The sequence below is a fragment of the Silurus meridionalis genome, chromosome 22 (assembly GCF_014805685.1).
Source record: "Silurus meridionalis isolate SWU-2019-XX chromosome 22, ASM1480568v1, whole genome shotgun sequence".
NCBI classification, from domain to species: domain Eukaryota; kingdom Metazoa; phylum Chordata; class Actinopteri; order Siluriformes; family Siluridae; genus Silurus; species Silurus meridionalis.
In genome coordinates this window covers 8,971,997-8,990,731 of record NC_060905.1, presented here as the reverse complement: position 1 = coordinate 8,990,731, position 18,735 = coordinate 8,971,997, and the positions used below count along the sequence as shown (strand labels likewise).

General features: G+C 37.1%; 2 protein-coding genes across 7 annotated transcripts in view; both read left to right on the top strand.

Annotated features, from left to right (window-relative positions):
• The window catches only part of cacna1ha (calcium channel, voltage-dependent, T type, alpha 1H subunit a), a 78,406-nt gene extending 64,231 nt beyond the window's left edge, over positions 1–14,175 (top strand). For all 5 annotated transcript variants that reach the window (XM_046835339.1, XM_046835338.1, XM_046835337.1 and 2 more), the window contains exons 17-35: positions 81–467; positions 1,190–1,290; positions 1,368–1,491; positions 1,931–1,999; positions 2,089–2,273; positions 2,477–2,603; positions 2,722–2,847; positions 3,119–3,208; positions 3,314–3,506; positions 5,327–5,478; positions 5,595–5,704; positions 6,947–7,080; positions 7,223–7,293; positions 7,451–7,529; positions 8,075–8,196; positions 8,351–8,656; positions 9,795–9,963; positions 10,060–10,223; positions 10,309–14,175. In XM_046835339.1, the coding sequence (XP_046691295.1) occupies positions 81–467; positions 1,190–1,290; positions 1,368–1,491; positions 1,931–1,999; positions 2,089–2,273; positions 2,477–2,603; positions 2,722–2,847; positions 3,119–3,208; positions 3,314–3,506; positions 5,327–5,478; positions 5,595–5,704; positions 6,947–7,080; positions 7,223–7,293; positions 7,451–7,529; positions 8,075–8,196; positions 8,351–8,656; positions 9,795–9,963; positions 10,060–10,223; positions 10,309–11,298 (3,699 nt within the window). In that variant the 3' untranslated portion in view covers positions 11,299–14,175. The remainder of the gene's footprint in view (positions 1–80; positions 468–1,189; positions 1,291–1,367; positions 1,492–1,930; positions 2,000–2,088; positions 2,274–2,476; positions 2,604–2,721; positions 2,848–3,118; positions 3,209–3,313; positions 3,507–5,326; positions 5,479–5,594; positions 5,705–6,946; positions 7,081–7,222; positions 7,294–7,450; positions 7,530–8,074; positions 8,197–8,350; positions 8,657–9,794; positions 9,964–10,059; positions 10,224–10,308) is intronic.
• An 847-nt stretch (positions 14,176–15,022) lies between these two features.
• Positions 15,023–18,444, top strand: ccdc97 (coiled-coil domain containing 97). 2 transcript variants are annotated; one of them, XM_046835343.1, is made up of 6 exons: positions 15,023–15,333; positions 15,811–15,950; positions 16,061–16,394; positions 16,588–16,824; positions 17,806–17,932; positions 18,085–18,444. In XM_046835343.1, exons 2-6 carry the CDS (start codon positions 15,834–15,836, stop codon positions 18,212–18,214), a joined length of 945 nt encoding a protein of 314 aa, XP_046691299.1. In that variant the 5' UTR covers positions 15,023–15,333; positions 15,811–15,833; the 3' UTR covers positions 18,215–18,444. The 2 variants fall into 2 exon arrangements, with proteins under 2 accessions (XP_046691299.1, XP_046691298.1); XM_046835342.1 differs by lacking the exon at positions 15,023–15,333 and adding an exon at positions 15,519–15,664.
• The last annotated feature ends 291 nt before the right edge of the window (positions 18,445–18,735 follow it).

The following is an 18,735-nucleotide window of genomic DNA, read 5'->3' as shown; positions in this document are numbered from 1 at the left end:
CTTTTTATTTATTCATTTTGCATGATAAGCAGCACTATTTATGAAAGAATTGAAAAAATATATTGATTTGTTCAATCTAGGCCAGCCCACGCAAATCACCCTGCCACCCATGTAGTTCAAGCAGTAACTGGGGCAGCCGCAGATCAAGCTGGAACGGCCTGAGTCGGGCACCAAGTCTAAAGAGGAAAGACACATCTGGTGAAAGAGAATCTCTGCTCTCTGGTGAGGGCAGAGGTAGCTTTGAGTATGAGGAGACAGAGGGCATCATGTTAGGTAAAGTAGGAAGTGTAAGTGGTGGCTCTCTGCACCACCCCAGTTCTCTGGACTTCCCTGAGCTTCCCACACTTCCCAGCCTGTGCCCATCAGGAGAGTATCATGACTGCAATGGCGGGGTATTACATCTGTCTACAGAGCTACCGTCAGAGCTGAGCCGTGAGGACTCCAACACAGAGGATGATCTAGACGATGTGAGTTAACACACAAACACACAATCCAGTACACACAGTACATAGGCAAGGTTGTTACCCTTTGTGGTAGTCAGTGCTGGAACAAGTGAAAGTTACTTGACCTAGTAACCATTTGGGTGACAATTCTTGTCAACCCATGTGACCCAGGTTCCCTGTTAGTCTTCCATTTAGTTATAGAACTACAGGTGCATTTGCACGCGTACACACACACACACACACACACGTTTATATGACCAGGGTTATGACCAGGGTTGCCAGATCTACAAAACGAATTGAGTATATTTAAAATTATTTGTAGTATAACTTGTACCATTAGCTAATTATATTTTTGAAGTAGCTTAACCAATTCTAATATAAGGAATTTTTATGCTAAATTATGTCATGCCAAGGGATTGACTTGGTACTTTATTAAGTGTAACACTGAAGGATTCAGCAGCACACTCTTCAGCTGTAATAATTTACATTTATTTATTTTATTATTCATTTATTTTGCTGGGTTGAAAGCAACCTCTTCAGTGATCCAGTGTTCTAGTACCTCAGCAATCAAGAGGCTCTATTTTGAAATTTGAGTTTCAAGAGCTATAAAATATGGAAAACAGCAAGCTGCTACTGTGTAAAATTGAGAAAAAGTAAAGGGGAAAAATAACCCTTATAGACTTTTTGCTAGCTTTATAAAGCTTTCATAGATATAGGTCTAAATCCAGTCTGTTATTTTGCTCCAGAGTTTCTGTTTTCGACTGAAGAGGATTCTGGATGCATATAAACCCAAGTGGTGTAAAAGTCATGAGGACTGGTCCCTTTATGTATTCTCTCCACGGAACAAGTGAGTAGACTTCATCACTACATATCTAGTAACCATACACTATATTCTTTAAACTCATTTCTGTTTGTGTTATGTAGGTTTCGCATGTTCTGTCAGAGGATCATCTCACACAGGATGTTTGACTATGTGGTCTTAGTCTTTATCTTCCTTAACTGCATCACTATTGCTCTGGAGAGGCCACACATTCAGGCCAATAGCCCAGTAAGCTCATATATTACATTGTTCTGTACATTAGGACCATAGATTTTAGTGAAAGCAGTTTAAAATAAAGTAGTAAATCTAGCTCCAGAATTATTATTTGATCTTAATAAAAAACTCTTTTGGACTTTTTGGCTTAGAACTGATATTGCAATTCTCACAGACTATTAATATATTAGATTTAGTTCATATATTCACTTTTATTTTAGTTGTTAAATATTGTCCTAATAGTAAATACACAATTATTTTCTAATGAAGTCATGAATGAGTTTCTTAAAATATATTTTATTACATTTCTCTCATATATTAAGTGTGAGATTTATTAACAACAAAATACATTTTATTTTCACAATACTTTTAGAACTGACAAGTTTTTAAATTACTTTAATGTCACTGGCATAATTAAATGTCATCTTACATTCTGTTCTTTTTTGTGTTTTAGGAGCGAGTGTTCCTCAGTATTTCCAATTATGTATTCACTGTGATATTTGTTGCTGAAATGACTGTGAAGGTACTGAATTTTTTGTATGATATAGATATCCAGTATATCCTGTGTACATGTCTATATAGCTTACAGAGTTGCAATTGCTGGTTTTGTAGGTGGTGGCTCTTGGCTTCTATTCTGGAAAGCATAGTTATCTGCAGAGCACTTGGAATATGTTGGATGGAATGTTGGTGTTTGTTTCACTCGTTGACATCCTGGTGTCTCTGGCATCCAGTGGTGGGAACAAGATCTTTGGTATTCTGAGGGTTCTGCGTCTGCTAAGGACACTGAGGCCTTTAAGGTTAGGATTTTTGTTAGAGTTTGAGATTACTCTGGCTTTTCAGTAATTATAGAGGATGTACTGCCATTTTTATTATATGTTAGTCATTCTTTTATTTTTTTATCTATTTTAATTTTAGCTATATCTCAGTCATTAATGTATTTCAGACAACCTTTATTGTGTAGATGTCCACCTAAGGACACTATTTGTTTTTGTGTTGGCAGAGTGATCAGTCGAGCTCCTGGACTGAAGCTGGTGGTTGAGACATTGATAACATCACTGAGGCCCATTGGGAACATAGTACTGATCTGCTGCGCTTTCTTCATTGTCTTTGGCATTCTTGGAGTTCAGGTGAAAAATTGTGGTAATGTTGTCTATAAGTATGAGAACAGTCTCTGTAAAGTAAGTTCATTAATGTTTTTAGGGCCAATAAACAACAGATTTCTAACAGATTTATTCGAATATTCAGCTCTTCAAAGGCAAGTTTTACCACTGTGAAGGCTTGGACACAAGAAATGTTACAAATAAATCAGATTGCCTTCAAGCCAACTACAAATGGATTCGGAGAAAGTACAACTTCGATAATTTGGGACAGGTAAGAGTCAGTGTGAAAACTGAAGTAATGCTTATTTGGAGTTCAACATGAGAGTATTTGGAGTATACATGAGAACTTCCATAAAATCAATGTTGCATTCATAGCACGGAAATATCATCAGGGAGTTTTAATGCACAGGGTAATAATGGACAACTAGATACCTAATGAGCTAATGCATCTAATGATTGAATCCAAAATTGGAAGTCAATTAGGCTTCCAAGAATCTATGAGTTGCCTGTAATTTCACTAGCCTTATATCTCTATTTCTCAGGCTCTTATGTCGCTGTTTGTGCTATCTTGTAAGGATGGCTGGGTGAATATTATGTATGATGGCCTGGATGCTGTAGGTGTGGACCAACAGGTTTGTTTTTACAAGGTCACTATTATAAACAATAAAAACCCACTATTTTTATCGAAATATGTATCTAATCTATTTTATAAATTTTTTCGTCCATATCACTGAAAGCCGGTACGTAACCACAACCCCTGGATGCTGCTTTATTTCATCTCCTTCCTGCTGATTGTGAGCTTCTTCGTGCTGAACATGTTCGTGGGTGTGGTGGTGGAGAACTTCCACAAGTGTCGGCAGGACCAGGAAGAAGAGGAGGCGCGCCTGCGTGAGGAGAAGAGGCAGCGAATGATGGAGAAAAGGCGCAGGAGTAAGGAGAATTGTGGGTCTGGTCGGTAGTCTATTTTTCTGAGCACTGCCTGCCTCCAGAGCCTGAGAGAAAAAGAGAGACCTAGAGAAAGAGAGAGCAAATAAGGAAGTGAATAATTGAATAAAAAAAAATCTGAAAGCCTCTTAGATTTGTGTTGGTGGCCTTGAATTGTGATGGCCTTTGCATGTTTGCCTATGCATGTTCCCTCACCACTAAATACAGCATGACAGGCCTTCAAGGGTGATTTTCTTGACACACAGGGTTAGTTAGAGCCTTAGTCTGTAACTGCAGTCTGTGGCCTTTTAGAACATTGAATATGTAGGAACAATAACATTTATTTTAGATTTCATAATTCAGGCTCAGGACCTTGTTAACTTATACTGAGCCAAATTGTCCTGCTCAAGAGATAGCGGTGGATAATGAAAATCCCCGCTGGCTCCATTAATGTCTTGGTCACTGTGCTTTTGAATCATTGTGTGTAAAGAAAGTACAGGCAGCATTATCAGGCAGACCACTCATGAAAGTATTAAAGACACTAAAAGCATTGGCTATGGTTTTACATGATGCAGTCAATAAGGGAAATGTGCTTACTGCATTATTTTATTCAAAAGCAACCATGCCAGCCAAGGTAAAGCCAACTAAGTAATGATGTCTAGCATAAAGCCAGACAGTTTTATTTTTTCAGTTACACTCCTCCCATGCACTATTACTTTATAGTCAGTGGGTTAATAATATTGCATTTGTGATGTGTGTGTGTGTACAAAAATACATATATCTGATTTAATACAGAACTTCAGATTTAATTTAATCACAATCTTTCTCTAAGGCACCTGCATGTCAAAGCCATTGTTTTTAAAGCAGTTTGTCATTTAGGATGAAGTTAACGTATGAAAACTCTTGACTCTGATGCTGACATCTGAATTCTCAGTAGCCAGTAGCCTCAGGAACTCAGTTACGTTTGTGGCACAGTGCATTTTATTATAGGTCTCAATGATGGGGCTTTAAAAAAAGAAAGGCAGAACTGTCCCTGAAAGGGCGAGTGATTTATGAGCAGCTGTCAGCTTCATCTGACACAACAACACATTTTAGGATGTACAAGAAGTTGGGCATGAGCTGCTTGGTGAGATGTTCTATGTCCTAATGCTGATTTATCATTTGGCCTGTCATCATAATTCATGTCAAATGACAGGGAAATAGATTTCACTTGGCAGGCCTTTAACACAGCAACTGCATTTGATGCAGATCTGTTTAGATTTGAAGATTAACTGTTAGCTTGTACCTGCATGTGCATCATTTTTTAAGTATACAGAAGTTCCTAGCCTCTCTCTTTGTCACTTGGTAAGTCAAAACGTAAACATGCATTGAATGGCAGACTCAGAAAGATGGATTCAAACTGAAATTGAAAAATGAAATTTACTAGTAAAACCTAACACCACTAATAAATTAAATCATTTATTAGAACTAAATGTACAGTACTCACCATGTAACACTCACAGACATTCACATGGATATGTCTGCACATACACATAGCCAAAGACTGTCATGTTTACAAAGGCATGTTCCGAAATACAGCATGTTCACAAAGGCATGACGCACGAATGGGAGCCAAGTTCAGTTGGGGGATATGTTTTTTACTGTTTTGAACTTGATTTCACAGTGTATTAGTTTCAGCATTATAAAGATGTATTACTTTGCCGCACTGTTCCTTTTGTGCTCAGTACTTCCTGCCTGCGCCTTATTTGCTTAGTTATTCTGCATGTATCCTGCATTATGCTGAATATGCTGTTCTGCATATGTACGTGTGTCTTTGTATGAAACAGAAGCACAGCAGCGGCCCTACTACGCAGATTACTCACCAGCTCGACGCTACATCCACACACTGTGCACTAACCACTACCTGGACCTCTTTATCACCTTCATCATCTGCATCAACGTGGTCACAATGTCCATAGAGCATTACAACCAGCCCATGGTGAGTCAGATTTTGTTAACTGTACTCTTTAAGGTACTACGCTTTGTTTGAAAAGTGTTTTTTTTTTTTTAAGTAGCCAAAAACTATTTTACATATTAAAACTTTTTTCTCTGCAGTATCTAGAGGAAGCATTGAAGTACTGCAACTATGTCTTCACCGTCTTCTTCATCTTAGAGGCCCTTCTCAAACTCGTGGCTTTTGGGTTCAGAAGATTCTTCAAAGACAGGTATAGAAGAAAACCTGGAAAGCAAATAAAATATATCTTAGCAAGTACAGTATTTCTAAAACCACTGTCAAAAAGACTCACAGACTTCAAAAAACTTACTTTGATAACCTAATCTTTTATGTCAGTAGTAACATGTTTAGCATGTCTTTAAAATACAATATAAAAACACAAGACCTGAAAAAACATTAAATAAAAAGTTCTGATTTGTGTATACTTTAGTCTGAATAGTTGTGAGGATAGGTGAGGTATGTGCAGCAATAAAGGGTGAAGCCAAAATGTCTGCCTTAGCTTGAGAAGATACTAATATCTAAATATACTAATTTGGTAGAATCCACAAGTAGGACCAAAAAGAAGAGATTTAAGTTCAACTTTATTTGTAAAAGAATTATGAAGATATAGAGCAGATTATCTTATGAGTTGAGCATGTTTTACTACCTCATATCGACTTACTATAGTAATACTTTTTTGTTATAATCCATCTTTTAAATGTACATAATGAATAATGCCAGCTTATAGCCTTCTGGCATTTACCTATATACTGCTACCAATGAAAATAAATGTGTATAGTTTGTATACATTGTATATAACCTCTCAAATGGTTTAATGTAGTTTATTAATAAGCAGGTAAACCTTTACAAGAAGCTCAACTGGAGAAAATTTGTTTTTTTTAATCTTTATTTTAGTATTAACATGCTTTGCTGCTGGTACATTTACATTTATTGCATCTGGCAGATTCCAGAGCAACTTTCACTAAGTTAATTTATACAACTGAGAAGCTGAGATTTAAGGGCTTTGTTCAAGGGCCCATTAGTGACTGTTTTGTGGTAGCAATGTCTTGAACTCACAACTTTTTGATCAGAAGACCAAGAACTACTGGGCTACCACTTTCCAAATAATACTGATACATTTTTTTTACACTTTTCTGGTCACAAGCTTCAGGATCTTAGCATTTAATTGTTTTTTTTCACTATAATTCTATAAGTAAGAAAAAGTACACATGCAAATTTAATCTAAAAAATCTCAAAAAGAATTCAGTGTATCTGATTAAGAACAGCAGTGGGATGAGAGAAAATATTTTGTTACATATGCATTCCTGTACTAAGTTACGTTATACGTTTCCTTAATTCTTGCTAACCTCATGACAATTATTCGAAGTTTTAACATCTCTTTAAACATGTTTTGTCTATTGTAGATGGCAGCAATGTAAAAGTGCAGCTGTAAACACTATGTTCTTCCTTACAGATGGAACCAGCTAGATCTGGCTATTGTACTTCTCTCCATTATGGGCATTACTCTGGAAGAGATCAAGATGAATGCTGCCCTTCCCATCAACCCCACTATCATCCGTATCATGAGGGTTTTGAGAATAGCTAGAGGTATTTTAGTACCTGCCTCAGCAAATTCCTCTATACGGGCACATGCTGAGTCTATGGGGAGTCTTATTCACAGCATTATGCGCATGGTTATGTATCATCAGCAGGAGTGCTGAGTGTAATTCATATTTTGCTATTTCCATAGTGTTGAAGCTTTTGAAGTTGGCTACAGGCATGAGAGCATTGCTGGACACTGTGATGCAGGCTCTACCACAGGTTAATTTCTTTTTCCACCATATATGTGGGTTATTATTTCCTGGAAATTAGCAAATATGTGGAACAGCAATATCAGTGTACTTCTTAAAATAGTGACCAGTACAGTAGTTAGGATTATTTATTTATATAATACGGTACATGTATTCTTTCTTTATAGGTTGGAAATCTGGGCTTGCTGTTCATGCTTCTCTTCTTCATTTATGCTGCACTTGGCGTAGAGCTCTTTGGAAAATTGGGTCAGTGCTGTATTTCTTGACTGAACTCACACTTGCATCTTACTGTCCCAGCATCGTCAGTGCTCATCATTGCCTGTCTTTTTTGATTTTTGGGTCGAAGTTGGCTGGAACTGATCCTAAGGGCAGATTTACTTGTAAATCTAGAGCTTTTTTTAAATTACTGCAGCTCACATGTGGGAAGGGGAGGTGTTGTGGGGGATAAGGGATGGAGGGGCAGCAAAATTAGCTCTGTTATTCTGTGGAGAATTGCAGGGAAGAATTTTATTCTTGCTTGTCAAAGCAGTTTGTTTTTTCATGAGAGAAAGGTCTTATACCTATAGAAAGGGCAAGATTTTATTCTTGTCACAGCAGTTTAATGAGAGTATAGTCTTGGGCCTATAGAAATTGTAATTAAGCGTAGCACTATGTTTAAAAACATAACGGTAATTATTAAGTCTGGCACATTTTGCCTTTTTCCACACTTTATACACCTCATGTCAGTTATACACTTTTGTGAGATGTATTTAACATTCCTGTGCTATATATTTTTATCCATTACATTATAGAATGCACTGACAATACCCCATGTGAGGGACTTAGTCGACATGCCACATTTGAGAACTTTGGAATGGCCTTTCTTACACTCTTCAGAGTTTCGACTGGTGACAATTGGAATGGCATAATGAAGGTACTTTATGTTTACAATCAACTTCAAATGTTTACATTTTTTTCAATGTATAAATTATTCAATTAAAAAAGCTGTCACAACCTAAACCTTAAAATATGAATAGTATTTCCTAATTGTAAATTTTACACAGTCAGTAATTTTCTGTGTTGAGCAGGACACTTTAAGGGATTGCACACCTGGAGATAAGAATTGCCTGACCTACCTGCCCTTGGTATCCCCCATATACTTTGTCACCTTTGTGCTGATGGCCCAGTTTGTGCTGGTGAATGTGGTGGTGGCTGTACTGATGAAACACCTGGAAGAGAGCAATAAGGAGGCCAAAGAGGATGCTGAGATGGATGCAGAAATTGAGATGGAGATGGAAATGGCCCGGCGTCTCAGTAATGTCTCCGCAATGAGTTCTGGTGGACCAGAAGGCAGAGGCACCTATATGGGAACAAGGCCACATTCACCTGGACAGGTATAAGATAATATCTGCTTCATTAATTCAGCAATGGCATAGAGACCAGAAGTGGCATTCACCAAGTTATGGTGTAATGCATAGATCAGTTATTATGCACGCTTGTTATTTTAGACTTGATGTCTGTGGATGGTCTGACGGATGGGTGCAGAAGAGTTCCGTCTAGGTAGACTTTTAATGGATGAATCTTCATAGTGAACTTGAATCATTTCCTGATGCTCTGATGAGCTGCTATGGCTGGCTTTATGCTTTACAAATGCCTGAGAGATATGAATCAATAACTAACTTGTAGCAGTTTCAAATGAGATTAAATGTTTTATTGTTTGGGAGAATTTTATTTGGGCAAGATTTTGGGTGGGATTATACTCTGTAATTAAGTTATATCACACACGTATAAGTAACTATCAAATAAAGTGAAGTGCACCTATCCACCGCTTACTGGACTTTTCCAGTGGTGACTGCAAACATCAGCAGTGACATGACACTTAGATAGAACTACAGTTGTGACAAATCATCAAAAATAATTTACGTGATATTATACAAAACTAGATTTTGATGCATACACTATGCAATATCTGGAATGTTCTAGCTGTTTCATTTGATAGTAGTTGATTGGTTATAAAATCGAGTGCAATGTTGATGTAAAGACAAAACCTTTGATAAGCTTAGTCCATTATTGTTAGAAAATTTGATTCACACAGCTGATATTTGATGCATAGTAGTTATGCATTTCTATATACAGTTCAAAAGATGATTCTTCAAGCAGTCAGACTTGTGTTGATATAAAGCTGTAACTATATATAGAATGTTTATACATTAAAAAACATGGAATACATGTGGCATGGAAATATTTGAACTCAAAAGATTTAGCTGCTGATGCTGCTCTATGATGTTGACCTTACATTTGCTCACATTTATGAGGTTAGTTGTTATAGTGCATTCTAGCATAAATTATGTTTTTTTCTGTATATTATTAAAAGTAGCTGACATTATACGTGCTTCAACACTGTAATCTGCTCGTGAGCCCATGTATGGGCTTGCTTTAATAGCAATGCTTGGATATTCTGATATGGATAAAAGGGGAATTTGTAAGTATGTATAAAACAGATTAAAAGTGGATTATGTTTCATATACACAGGATGAGCGAATGCAGAGAACTCAAGAGAATTTGCTATCTCCACGAAAGATGTCAGTGTCCAGAATGCACTCTTTGCCTAATGACAGTTACATGTTTCGCCCAGTGAGGCCTGCCAGTGCACCATACCCTCTGCAGGAAGTGGAGCCTACACAAACATACCTCGAATTAGGTACTTTTTTCAGTTCACAAGGTTTTTGTAGAATTTTGCATTCCTAAAATTGAACCAAAATGTTTGATAATAACAGAGGGCTAACTTTCCATTTAGGCTCGGTGACCTCGATCCACTCACAGCCATGTGAAGGTCATTCCTTGCTCCAGGTCCCTTGTGGTAATCCTCAGCCCCATATTAGTATTTGCATGCCTAGAATTCCCACTCCAAAGTCATCTCCCCTACATGTTCCACGCAGACCTCAACGTAGACAGATACAGGTAAAGTACTGCTAAATATCTCAGTCCTTCAAATCTTTTTTTATTACCGTTTCCTTGCATTGCTTACACAATGTATTTTTTTCAGGAAGTGATCAAGAATGACTCAATGGATGTGCACATGAGTGACACCGAAGGTAACCTGGACAAATACATTAGAAATCCGAGAGACACCATAACCCTTCCAGTGCCACGGATCTCTGCTCCCAGCAGCCCCTTGGTATCTAATTTCCTACCCCATTATTGCCACATGCCCAGTGTTTGCACCCTCCAACAACCTTACCACCAGAGATTTATTCCTCCCCGACCACCTAGTCGGGCCAGCAGCAGCCACAGTGATTCCATGTTGGACTCAGCTGACCCAGCTGATGAGGAGGTGCACCATATCAACAGCTCAGCCAGGTTATGGGCAGGAGTCCCAGCAGAGGGGCGCTGCCACTCACTGTCTCCTTATGTCACACCGTGGCCGTTGCCTGTGAAGAACTATACCAGTGCCACCAACCTTACAAACTACAGCACTAAGGACAAGGAATTTAAGTTCTTTAGTGTGGACACCAGGGGATATTTGGACAAGCCCTCTGTTTCTGAGGATCATAGGCGGCACTCTATTGAGATTTGCTCTGTGGACAACAATGTATTCGAGCAGGGAGTTGGTGAAAAGAGGCATCTGCCTACACGAGGACAATCACTGCACATTCACAGAAAAAAGAAGATGAGTCCTCCTTGTATCTCTGTTGAAATCCCGCTAGACACAGAGCTACCACCGTCACTCATGTCTATGAAAAAACTGTCTGAGAGCACGCTACTGCGGAGAAGGACACCATCTTATGAACTGGCCCTACAGCGTGACTCTCTAGACTTCCTGGAGCACCAACTCCCCAGTCAGCCTCTCATCAAAGTGGAGAGGCAGCCCTCACACTGTGGCGAATATCTCTCTCTCCCACGCTTCCCCTTTTACCAGTCAGACTCCAGCTCCTGCACCCTGCGTGGAAGCAACCCATCCACCCAGCCCCCTCGTTATGACAGTGCACTGGAGGAGTCCACAGATTTCAGCACAGTAAACAGGACTGCTCAATGAAAATGGCACATGTGGCACATGTTTGGGATGTGGAGCAACAACCACTTAATTCAATAGCCAAAGCTTTTTGAGATGTATATTATTATGTAAGCCAGCCAGGAATGGCAACTTTGATATGAGTGTGATCGGGCACGATGGGATATGCAATTTCAGGTTTCCATTTGGAACTCTGGTTCTTATCTTTTTCCCACTGCTCAATCACATTGATTTGAGTTCAGGATGTGTGATGGGTTTTCCTTTGTTTTGTTTTTTTATTCCTTTAATCATCTTGTCATTAATATTGCTGTTTCTGTAAAAGAATACACAGATTAAATAAAACAAAAAAAAATATTTAAAACACACACAAGAACTGTACATGATCTGTACTTTATTAAATCATGTGTTGTAAATTAAGAAAATATTGTATTGGTGAAGAAAATAGATCTATTCATATGCACATATTTTTATAGAGATCTATAATGTTTTTGCACATATCAATTTGAAATTCAAGTTGAAATGTCTTTTGTTGTCCTCTTGTGAATGTAAATTTTTTTTAATCGAATAGCAGTGGGAACAATTATAGTCTATTTACACCTACTGATACTAAGATGATTTTTATTTTTCTATTGGGAAGCGGGGTATGACAAGTAGATCTAGCGACAACCAAACATCAAATGATCTGTAGCCTGAGTGCAATACACTGTAAATGTTTATGTAAGTTTACCCTGTTAGGTTGTTTGCATTTTACACGTAACATAGTAACGAGCATCTCACGAACACGATCTTGTACCATAATCAAATTCATCTCAATGTCTTAAGCAAGAATTCATTCACACATACATTATGTAATTTAATAAAGGCATTTCATGACCCTTAGCTGTGGCACAGGCAGTGTGCATGTAAAGGACAATATAACTCATTAGAGATATATGGCAAACATTGTCATTTTCCCCATGATTTGCTAACATTCATATGGAAGAGCCAGAGTGTTTTCTGAAAGGGTTTATTTTAGCATATATGGGATCTGGTTTACCTTTCAGCTTTGATATGGTTCCGCGAGATTTGTGTTCAGTAAAGAGACCTTCATATAAATGATATGGGTGATTTTACAGCTGTGGGCACTTTTAACCAGAAATATAGTGTTATTTTAAAAAGTCCTGGTCTGGAATAGCTGATAGATGACGGAGTCAGTGTAGCCCCTGGTTATCTTTCACCTTCACCTTCAATTTCACCTTCAGTGAAGACAGGGTCTTACTTTCTTGACAAGTTTTATAACAGCCATTGGCTATTATTTTTATCCAAGGGCGCTGTTAATAAATAAATTAGAGATGTTACCATAGTGCGTTTTCTTTTCCTGTGCTTATACTAAACCCTTGAGACATCAAACAATGCTGATACCATCCCGGGTATTTTTTTTTTTTTTTAAACTTAACTGAACTAACACAGGCCTTGTAGGTATTAGCTTTGATATACTGTAAAAAATACTAGTGTACATAAAAATGGAGGAAATTTAATATTACATTGTAATATGTAATCTTGATCAGGTAATGTGATAGATTATATAGAAACAGCTTCCTTTATTGTAGCATTTTTACATAGCTATGAAAGCTGAACTGTCCCTATATTGGCATTATTAATCTAAGACAGATGCAGTTTTTGTGAGGTGTTAACAAGGATATTTTACTAGTACAAATACTCTATTCACTAGTTGTACTAATAAAAAACATCTGCTTTAAAAATCAATCTACAATTGTGATGCTGAAAAGCTGAACATTGCATTTCAAATTTGTTTTTACAAACCATGAAAATATACCTTTAACTGGTTATGTTTAACATAAAATCACTCATAACTCAGATATGCTCTCAACAAAGATATTTCAATAAGATGCAGAAGCATTTTGATTTAAAGGACAACCTTTACTGGCTAATTTATGCATAAACTTAGAGGACTTAAAAGTGCCCATTGTTCCAAAACACCCATACAGACGTACCTAAGGTACACATTTATCTTATTCAGTTTAATTTGAAACATTCAATTCTGCTCATTCTGACACTTATATATAATACAGTTTCATAACAATATCAGATTTGTAACAATGCTTTTGACCACATTTGTCAGTTTTCTCAATTTTTGAATCCTGATTCGATTCAGAAAGTGAAACTATTGCATGTTATTTGAAAAAATACATGAATGTTTTTGAGGTTTTTGATATTTGAGCTTTGATTTGTAGAATATCTACCTGCACTGGACTGCATTGGGCTGTCTGGGTTTTCCTCTTTGTAGATCAACCTATTCATTGTCTAATGCAATATTTTATCTGTATGTTTGCGATCATAGCTCAAGCTACTTAGGTGTAAGCAAAAATCATGGCTGGTAAAATAAGTTAATGGCATACTTAAATACTGGACAATTTAACGTTCAGTCAATTTGCATTGCTCTGAAAAAGGTATAGTTTCTTTTTTTTTTACCAGCACATGTCTTTTAAAAAAATAAACAAGAAAAGAAAAAACAAGTTTTTAAAGTTTTTAAATTAAAGAAGAACAAACTAATGATATACATGACAAAAAGGATTTGGTGTGTACATGCTTAAATTATTTGAATCAATTTTGTGAAACTGCAGCTTTCACAGTCAAGCAACCTAATATCCTTAAATAATTAATCTAAGCATTCTCTTCATTCTTTGGTGGAAGGAAGCTGAGTCTTTTCTTCTTTTTATTTCTTAAAGCAAATTGTTTGCAATAATTTTGTCTTGAGTTCTTTGATATGGCTCAGATGTAATGCAAGGGAGATATTTAAATGGCTATAAAAATTTCTACACTGTATTATAACTTTTTATTGTGCAATGATCTGAGCAGTTCTCTCTGTCATCTAAAGATAAACATTTTTATCAAGGAAAACACTGTGTCTTTTTTCTGACTTAAAACTATAACAATTATGCTTGTTACATTCAGGGAACATTATTGAAAAGCAAATACATATAAGCAATTCACAATCTTGTTCTAAAACAAACTCTTCTGTACAGACTTTGGAAATCCAAGGTAGGATAGAAACATACACATCTAAAATAATTACAATGTATAAAACATTTTATTGGTTTATTTAAGATTAAATACAGGATTACTTTAACATTCTTATCAGTACATGAGTTTTAAATTGCGATCAGAAAAGCTGAAAATTTAATGTAATTATTTATTTAATTTTTTTACAAACCATGAAAATATACCGCTAAATGGTTATATTTAACATAAAATAGTATAGATTTTAAACTCAAAGAAACTCTCAACAAAGGCATTCAAATATAAGAAAGCAGTGATAAAAAAAAAATTATAAGTTTATTTCTTTAATTGTAAGTTTCTAAGCTCATGATTGTGATCATTGTCTTCATCATCATTTAAGAATATATAAAACATTAAATATATAAAATAAATACGAGATTATTAACACCAGTACATGAGTTTCATCTTAACTTCTATAAGAATATCGAATATAATAACTGTACATTAAAAAAGAAGTGCAAGGTTTGAATAGTCAGACACAAAATGAAGCTTAATATAAAATAATAATAATAATAATAATAATAATAATAATAATAATAATAATAATAATAATAATAATAAATAGTAAAAAATAAAACATGCTTCCACAAACCCCTCTAGTTTTTTTTTTTTTTTTCATTCCTTGGTGTTTACTGCCATCTGGTGGAAACTAGAAGCGGAACAAGAACGACTTAACATAACGAGGTTTCCAGGGGAAGATAAAACATGGCGCACCGAGTACAAGTCCCAAACTACCCAGTCGAACAGAATGGTATACACAAGGAGCAGAAGCTATTAGCTTATAACTTATGTATATGAAAAGATGAGGCGCTGGAGATAGAACCAGAGCAGTTTAGATTTGCTTATTAATGGGAGTTACATTACGGCATTACATTACGTTGCGACAAGAATAAGAATAATACGTTTTCAGAAATACTTAGCAAGCTCAGTTAGCCTCCAGCTCTGACTCCTGCAGTTGTACATGCACCGTAAACACTCTTGGTTTATCTCTTACTGAAGGTAATGTTGTTTTCCTGGTTGCATTAAAAAGCATGTCATTAGCCTGTGTGGGATGGTGTGAATTAGCTGTATGTTAGAGAAATGATCTAGCGAGTTGTCTTGGATTTAGTAACTCCTGCTCTGAAAAACAATAGCGTTATGCGTCACACTGATACCCTGTTCACCCATGGGCATGGTCCAGAGAAATGACTTAATACTAATAATATCTAAACTATATATCCAAAAGTTGGTGGACACCAGATTATCACACCAAGTGAGTTTCGTGTTAACAGACAACCAACTGAAGCAATGTTCCCTACAACCTTAAAAAGATATGGTGCTACCATATTTGGTTAGTTAACATCAGTTTGGTTAATGCACATTTATTAAAATGTAAAATGGGCATATTTCATAGACAGAAATTTCACAAAATTGTTACCAAACGTTACGTTATATGTTAAGCACGACATAGTTAACAAGTCTTTTTTTTTTTTACAGTAATAACAGTTTTCACTTCAGAAATGTGGGGCGAAATTGACTCGTGTGTCACCCCCGCCTGTCCTACTCCCTGTGATAAAACAGGGGATGAGGACAAGATGGACCAGTATACCAGTGATCCGCCAGACACCTCTGCTCATGTGAGAGCCTTTTAAAAATAATACATTTTATGTTTTCACATTGAAACATCTATAACTGCACAAAGTTATTAATGCGCAAAATGATTTCTCTCTTTTTTTTCTCTGTCCAGATTCAGAATGAAGGTTTCAGCCAGCTGGATGCAATGATATCAGCCATAGTGGTCAGTGGGAGTCCAGTAAAGAGCCAGCAGCTGGGTGAACCTGACCTTACTATAGAGGAGAAGAAGCACTTGCTGATGGAACAGTATAACACCAAGCCCGTAGTCTTTCTTGAGCGTTATCACACACATTTGAAACCGGATCATTTGGAGGCCTTTGCGCACGTGAGAGGTGACTGTAGAACGCAGTATTACTGTACAGAAGTTCAGAAACAAGCTTCAAGTTCAGCCAAAAAAACGAGGGTGCGCAACCATCGCTATGCAGCTCTCCGGGCACTCCAGCAAGGTCTGGGTATATGTGTGAAGTATTTTTCTAATGTCATATTTTATTCCTTTGGTGTGTAAATGATGTTGCCAATCAGTGTGTGTTTGCAAAAAGTAGTAGTTGTTAGTTCAGGTGCATAATGGTCTTCTTGTGAGGGATGTGGTTTTTTTTAATAGTATGATTATAACTGAGCTTTTTTTTTTTCCTTCTGAAGGAGGTCAGTACTTCAGTGAGGAGCAGATGCGTTTTCGCGAGCCTCTTCTGTACGAGCAGTACATTGGTCAGTACCTCAGTGAGGAGGAGATCCTACAGCGCTCTGAAGACGCAATGCAGAACGGACCGACCGGTCTTTCTGACCTGCTCATCAACTCTTACCAGGAAAAAGAGCTCCAGAAACGCCTGGAGGAGGAACAAGGCAGAGAGAACTGTGCAGAGCAGGAGGAAGAGGAGGGTGAGTTCTCCGAGGCCAGTGGGATACTTAGTAAATGGAAGATAACCACATATTTCCACTAGGGGGCATGTCATGGCTAAAGTAACCCTGATAGACAGGTTTCCATGTCAACCTGTGAGATTTCCTTAGTTATTTTGACAAAGCATGTGTCCCTGTCACTTCAGGCTTGTCATGGTTTGTTCAGTCTGCAGCATAGTGTGTGCACACACACACACAATTCCATCATGACCATATTGTTTGCAACTGTTATTTCTGTGTTGAATTAATAGCTATAAAGTTTACACCTTGCCATCTTATTTACTATGTGAGGTTAAATTTACCCCGTGCTGCATAAATGTCATCGTCTTCTTTCGGCTGCTCCTTTAGGGGTCGCCACAGCGGATTGTCCGTCTCCATAACCCCCTGTCCTCTACACTTGCATGTCCTCCCTTACCATATTCATAAACCTCCTCTTTTGTCTTCCTCTTTCCAGGTGGCTCCATCCTCCTACCTATATACCCACATGTCCCTCCTCTGCACATGTCCAAACCATCTCAATCGTGCCTCCCTCACCTTGTGTTCAAAATGTCCATGTGCTCTAATACTCATTTCTAATCCTTCCAATCAATTTCTAATCTAATCGTCGTCACTCCCAATTAAAATCTCAACATCTTCAGCTCTGTTGACTAATAATACCCGTGGTAGTCGTTGTTAACCTGGGCCTCAACCGATATGGTATGAAAATCTGGTTCATGATCTGCAGTTTTACTGTGGATGCTCTTCCTAACACAACCTTTCCCATTTATCCGGGCTTGGGACCGGCGCTTAAAGCGCACTGGCTTGTGCAACCCTAATGGATGAGTTCCTTGCTGCATAAATGTACAGAATATAATACCCCGACCTTTGTGGGGACACACAGAGACGATTTAAGGGTCATAAAAGATTTAATTTTGGAACTAGGAATTACATATATTCTTGCTAATTGTGTTTATTACTTCATAGACGATGAGGCACCTACACAGTCAGAATGGGAACCGACAGCAGAAGAGAAAGCCATGCTTAAAGAGGAGTTTCTGACTCAAATGCACCAACGCTTCTTAGAGGGCAGAGACAAAGACTTTAACTACAGGTAAATTCTGCCTTAACACTTTTATTTAATGTTCATTCTATAAAGAAACAGGAATTTTATAGACATTTTGTGCAGTATTTTAGATTTGTAACTTTCTGAAGGGAGGTTCATAAAATATTTTAATTAAAATGATAAAACTCATTATGTTTCAGTGACGTGGACGAGAACCCAGATTATGATAATCTAGACATTTTAAGTCGTGATGCTGAAGAAAGGTACTTTGATGATGATGATGAAGAGGAAATCGAAGAGGAGGAAAATGAAGACACAAATATGGTGTAAATTTTTGTAAACAGTTCAAATTTCTTTTCAAACGTACAGATTTCAATCATTTATTTTTTTAAGAAAGTGAATCGTGTATAGAGTGCTACTTCTTCAGTGAAGTGTGTCCAGGTGACCATTGTCATTTCCTTCTTATGTAAATACAGTTAAACCTTCCTGTAGGAGCCATTCTACTTTAAAACCTGTTTGCCATTACAAAAAATTAAATTTTTGTTTGAGATAAAAATGAATCAGTATTGCAGTTGAGTGATGCGTATAACCCCATGGGTAATTGGTTTTAAGAGGGGTGTAACCAACTTCTGGACTGTAGACTAAAACTAATGAGCTGCACTGCATGTGAAGATTGTGATAGTTGTTCTGAAGTATTTCAGACCCATTCCAATTAAGGCTTTGCTCAGCCACTGGAATTCTATAAGACAAAGATAAAGTGCATTTGTATTAAAATCGAGTAACAATCCTAGAGTGTCACTTTTTAATATATAATTAAGTGAATTTAAATTTATTTAAATTCTTGAAACAAA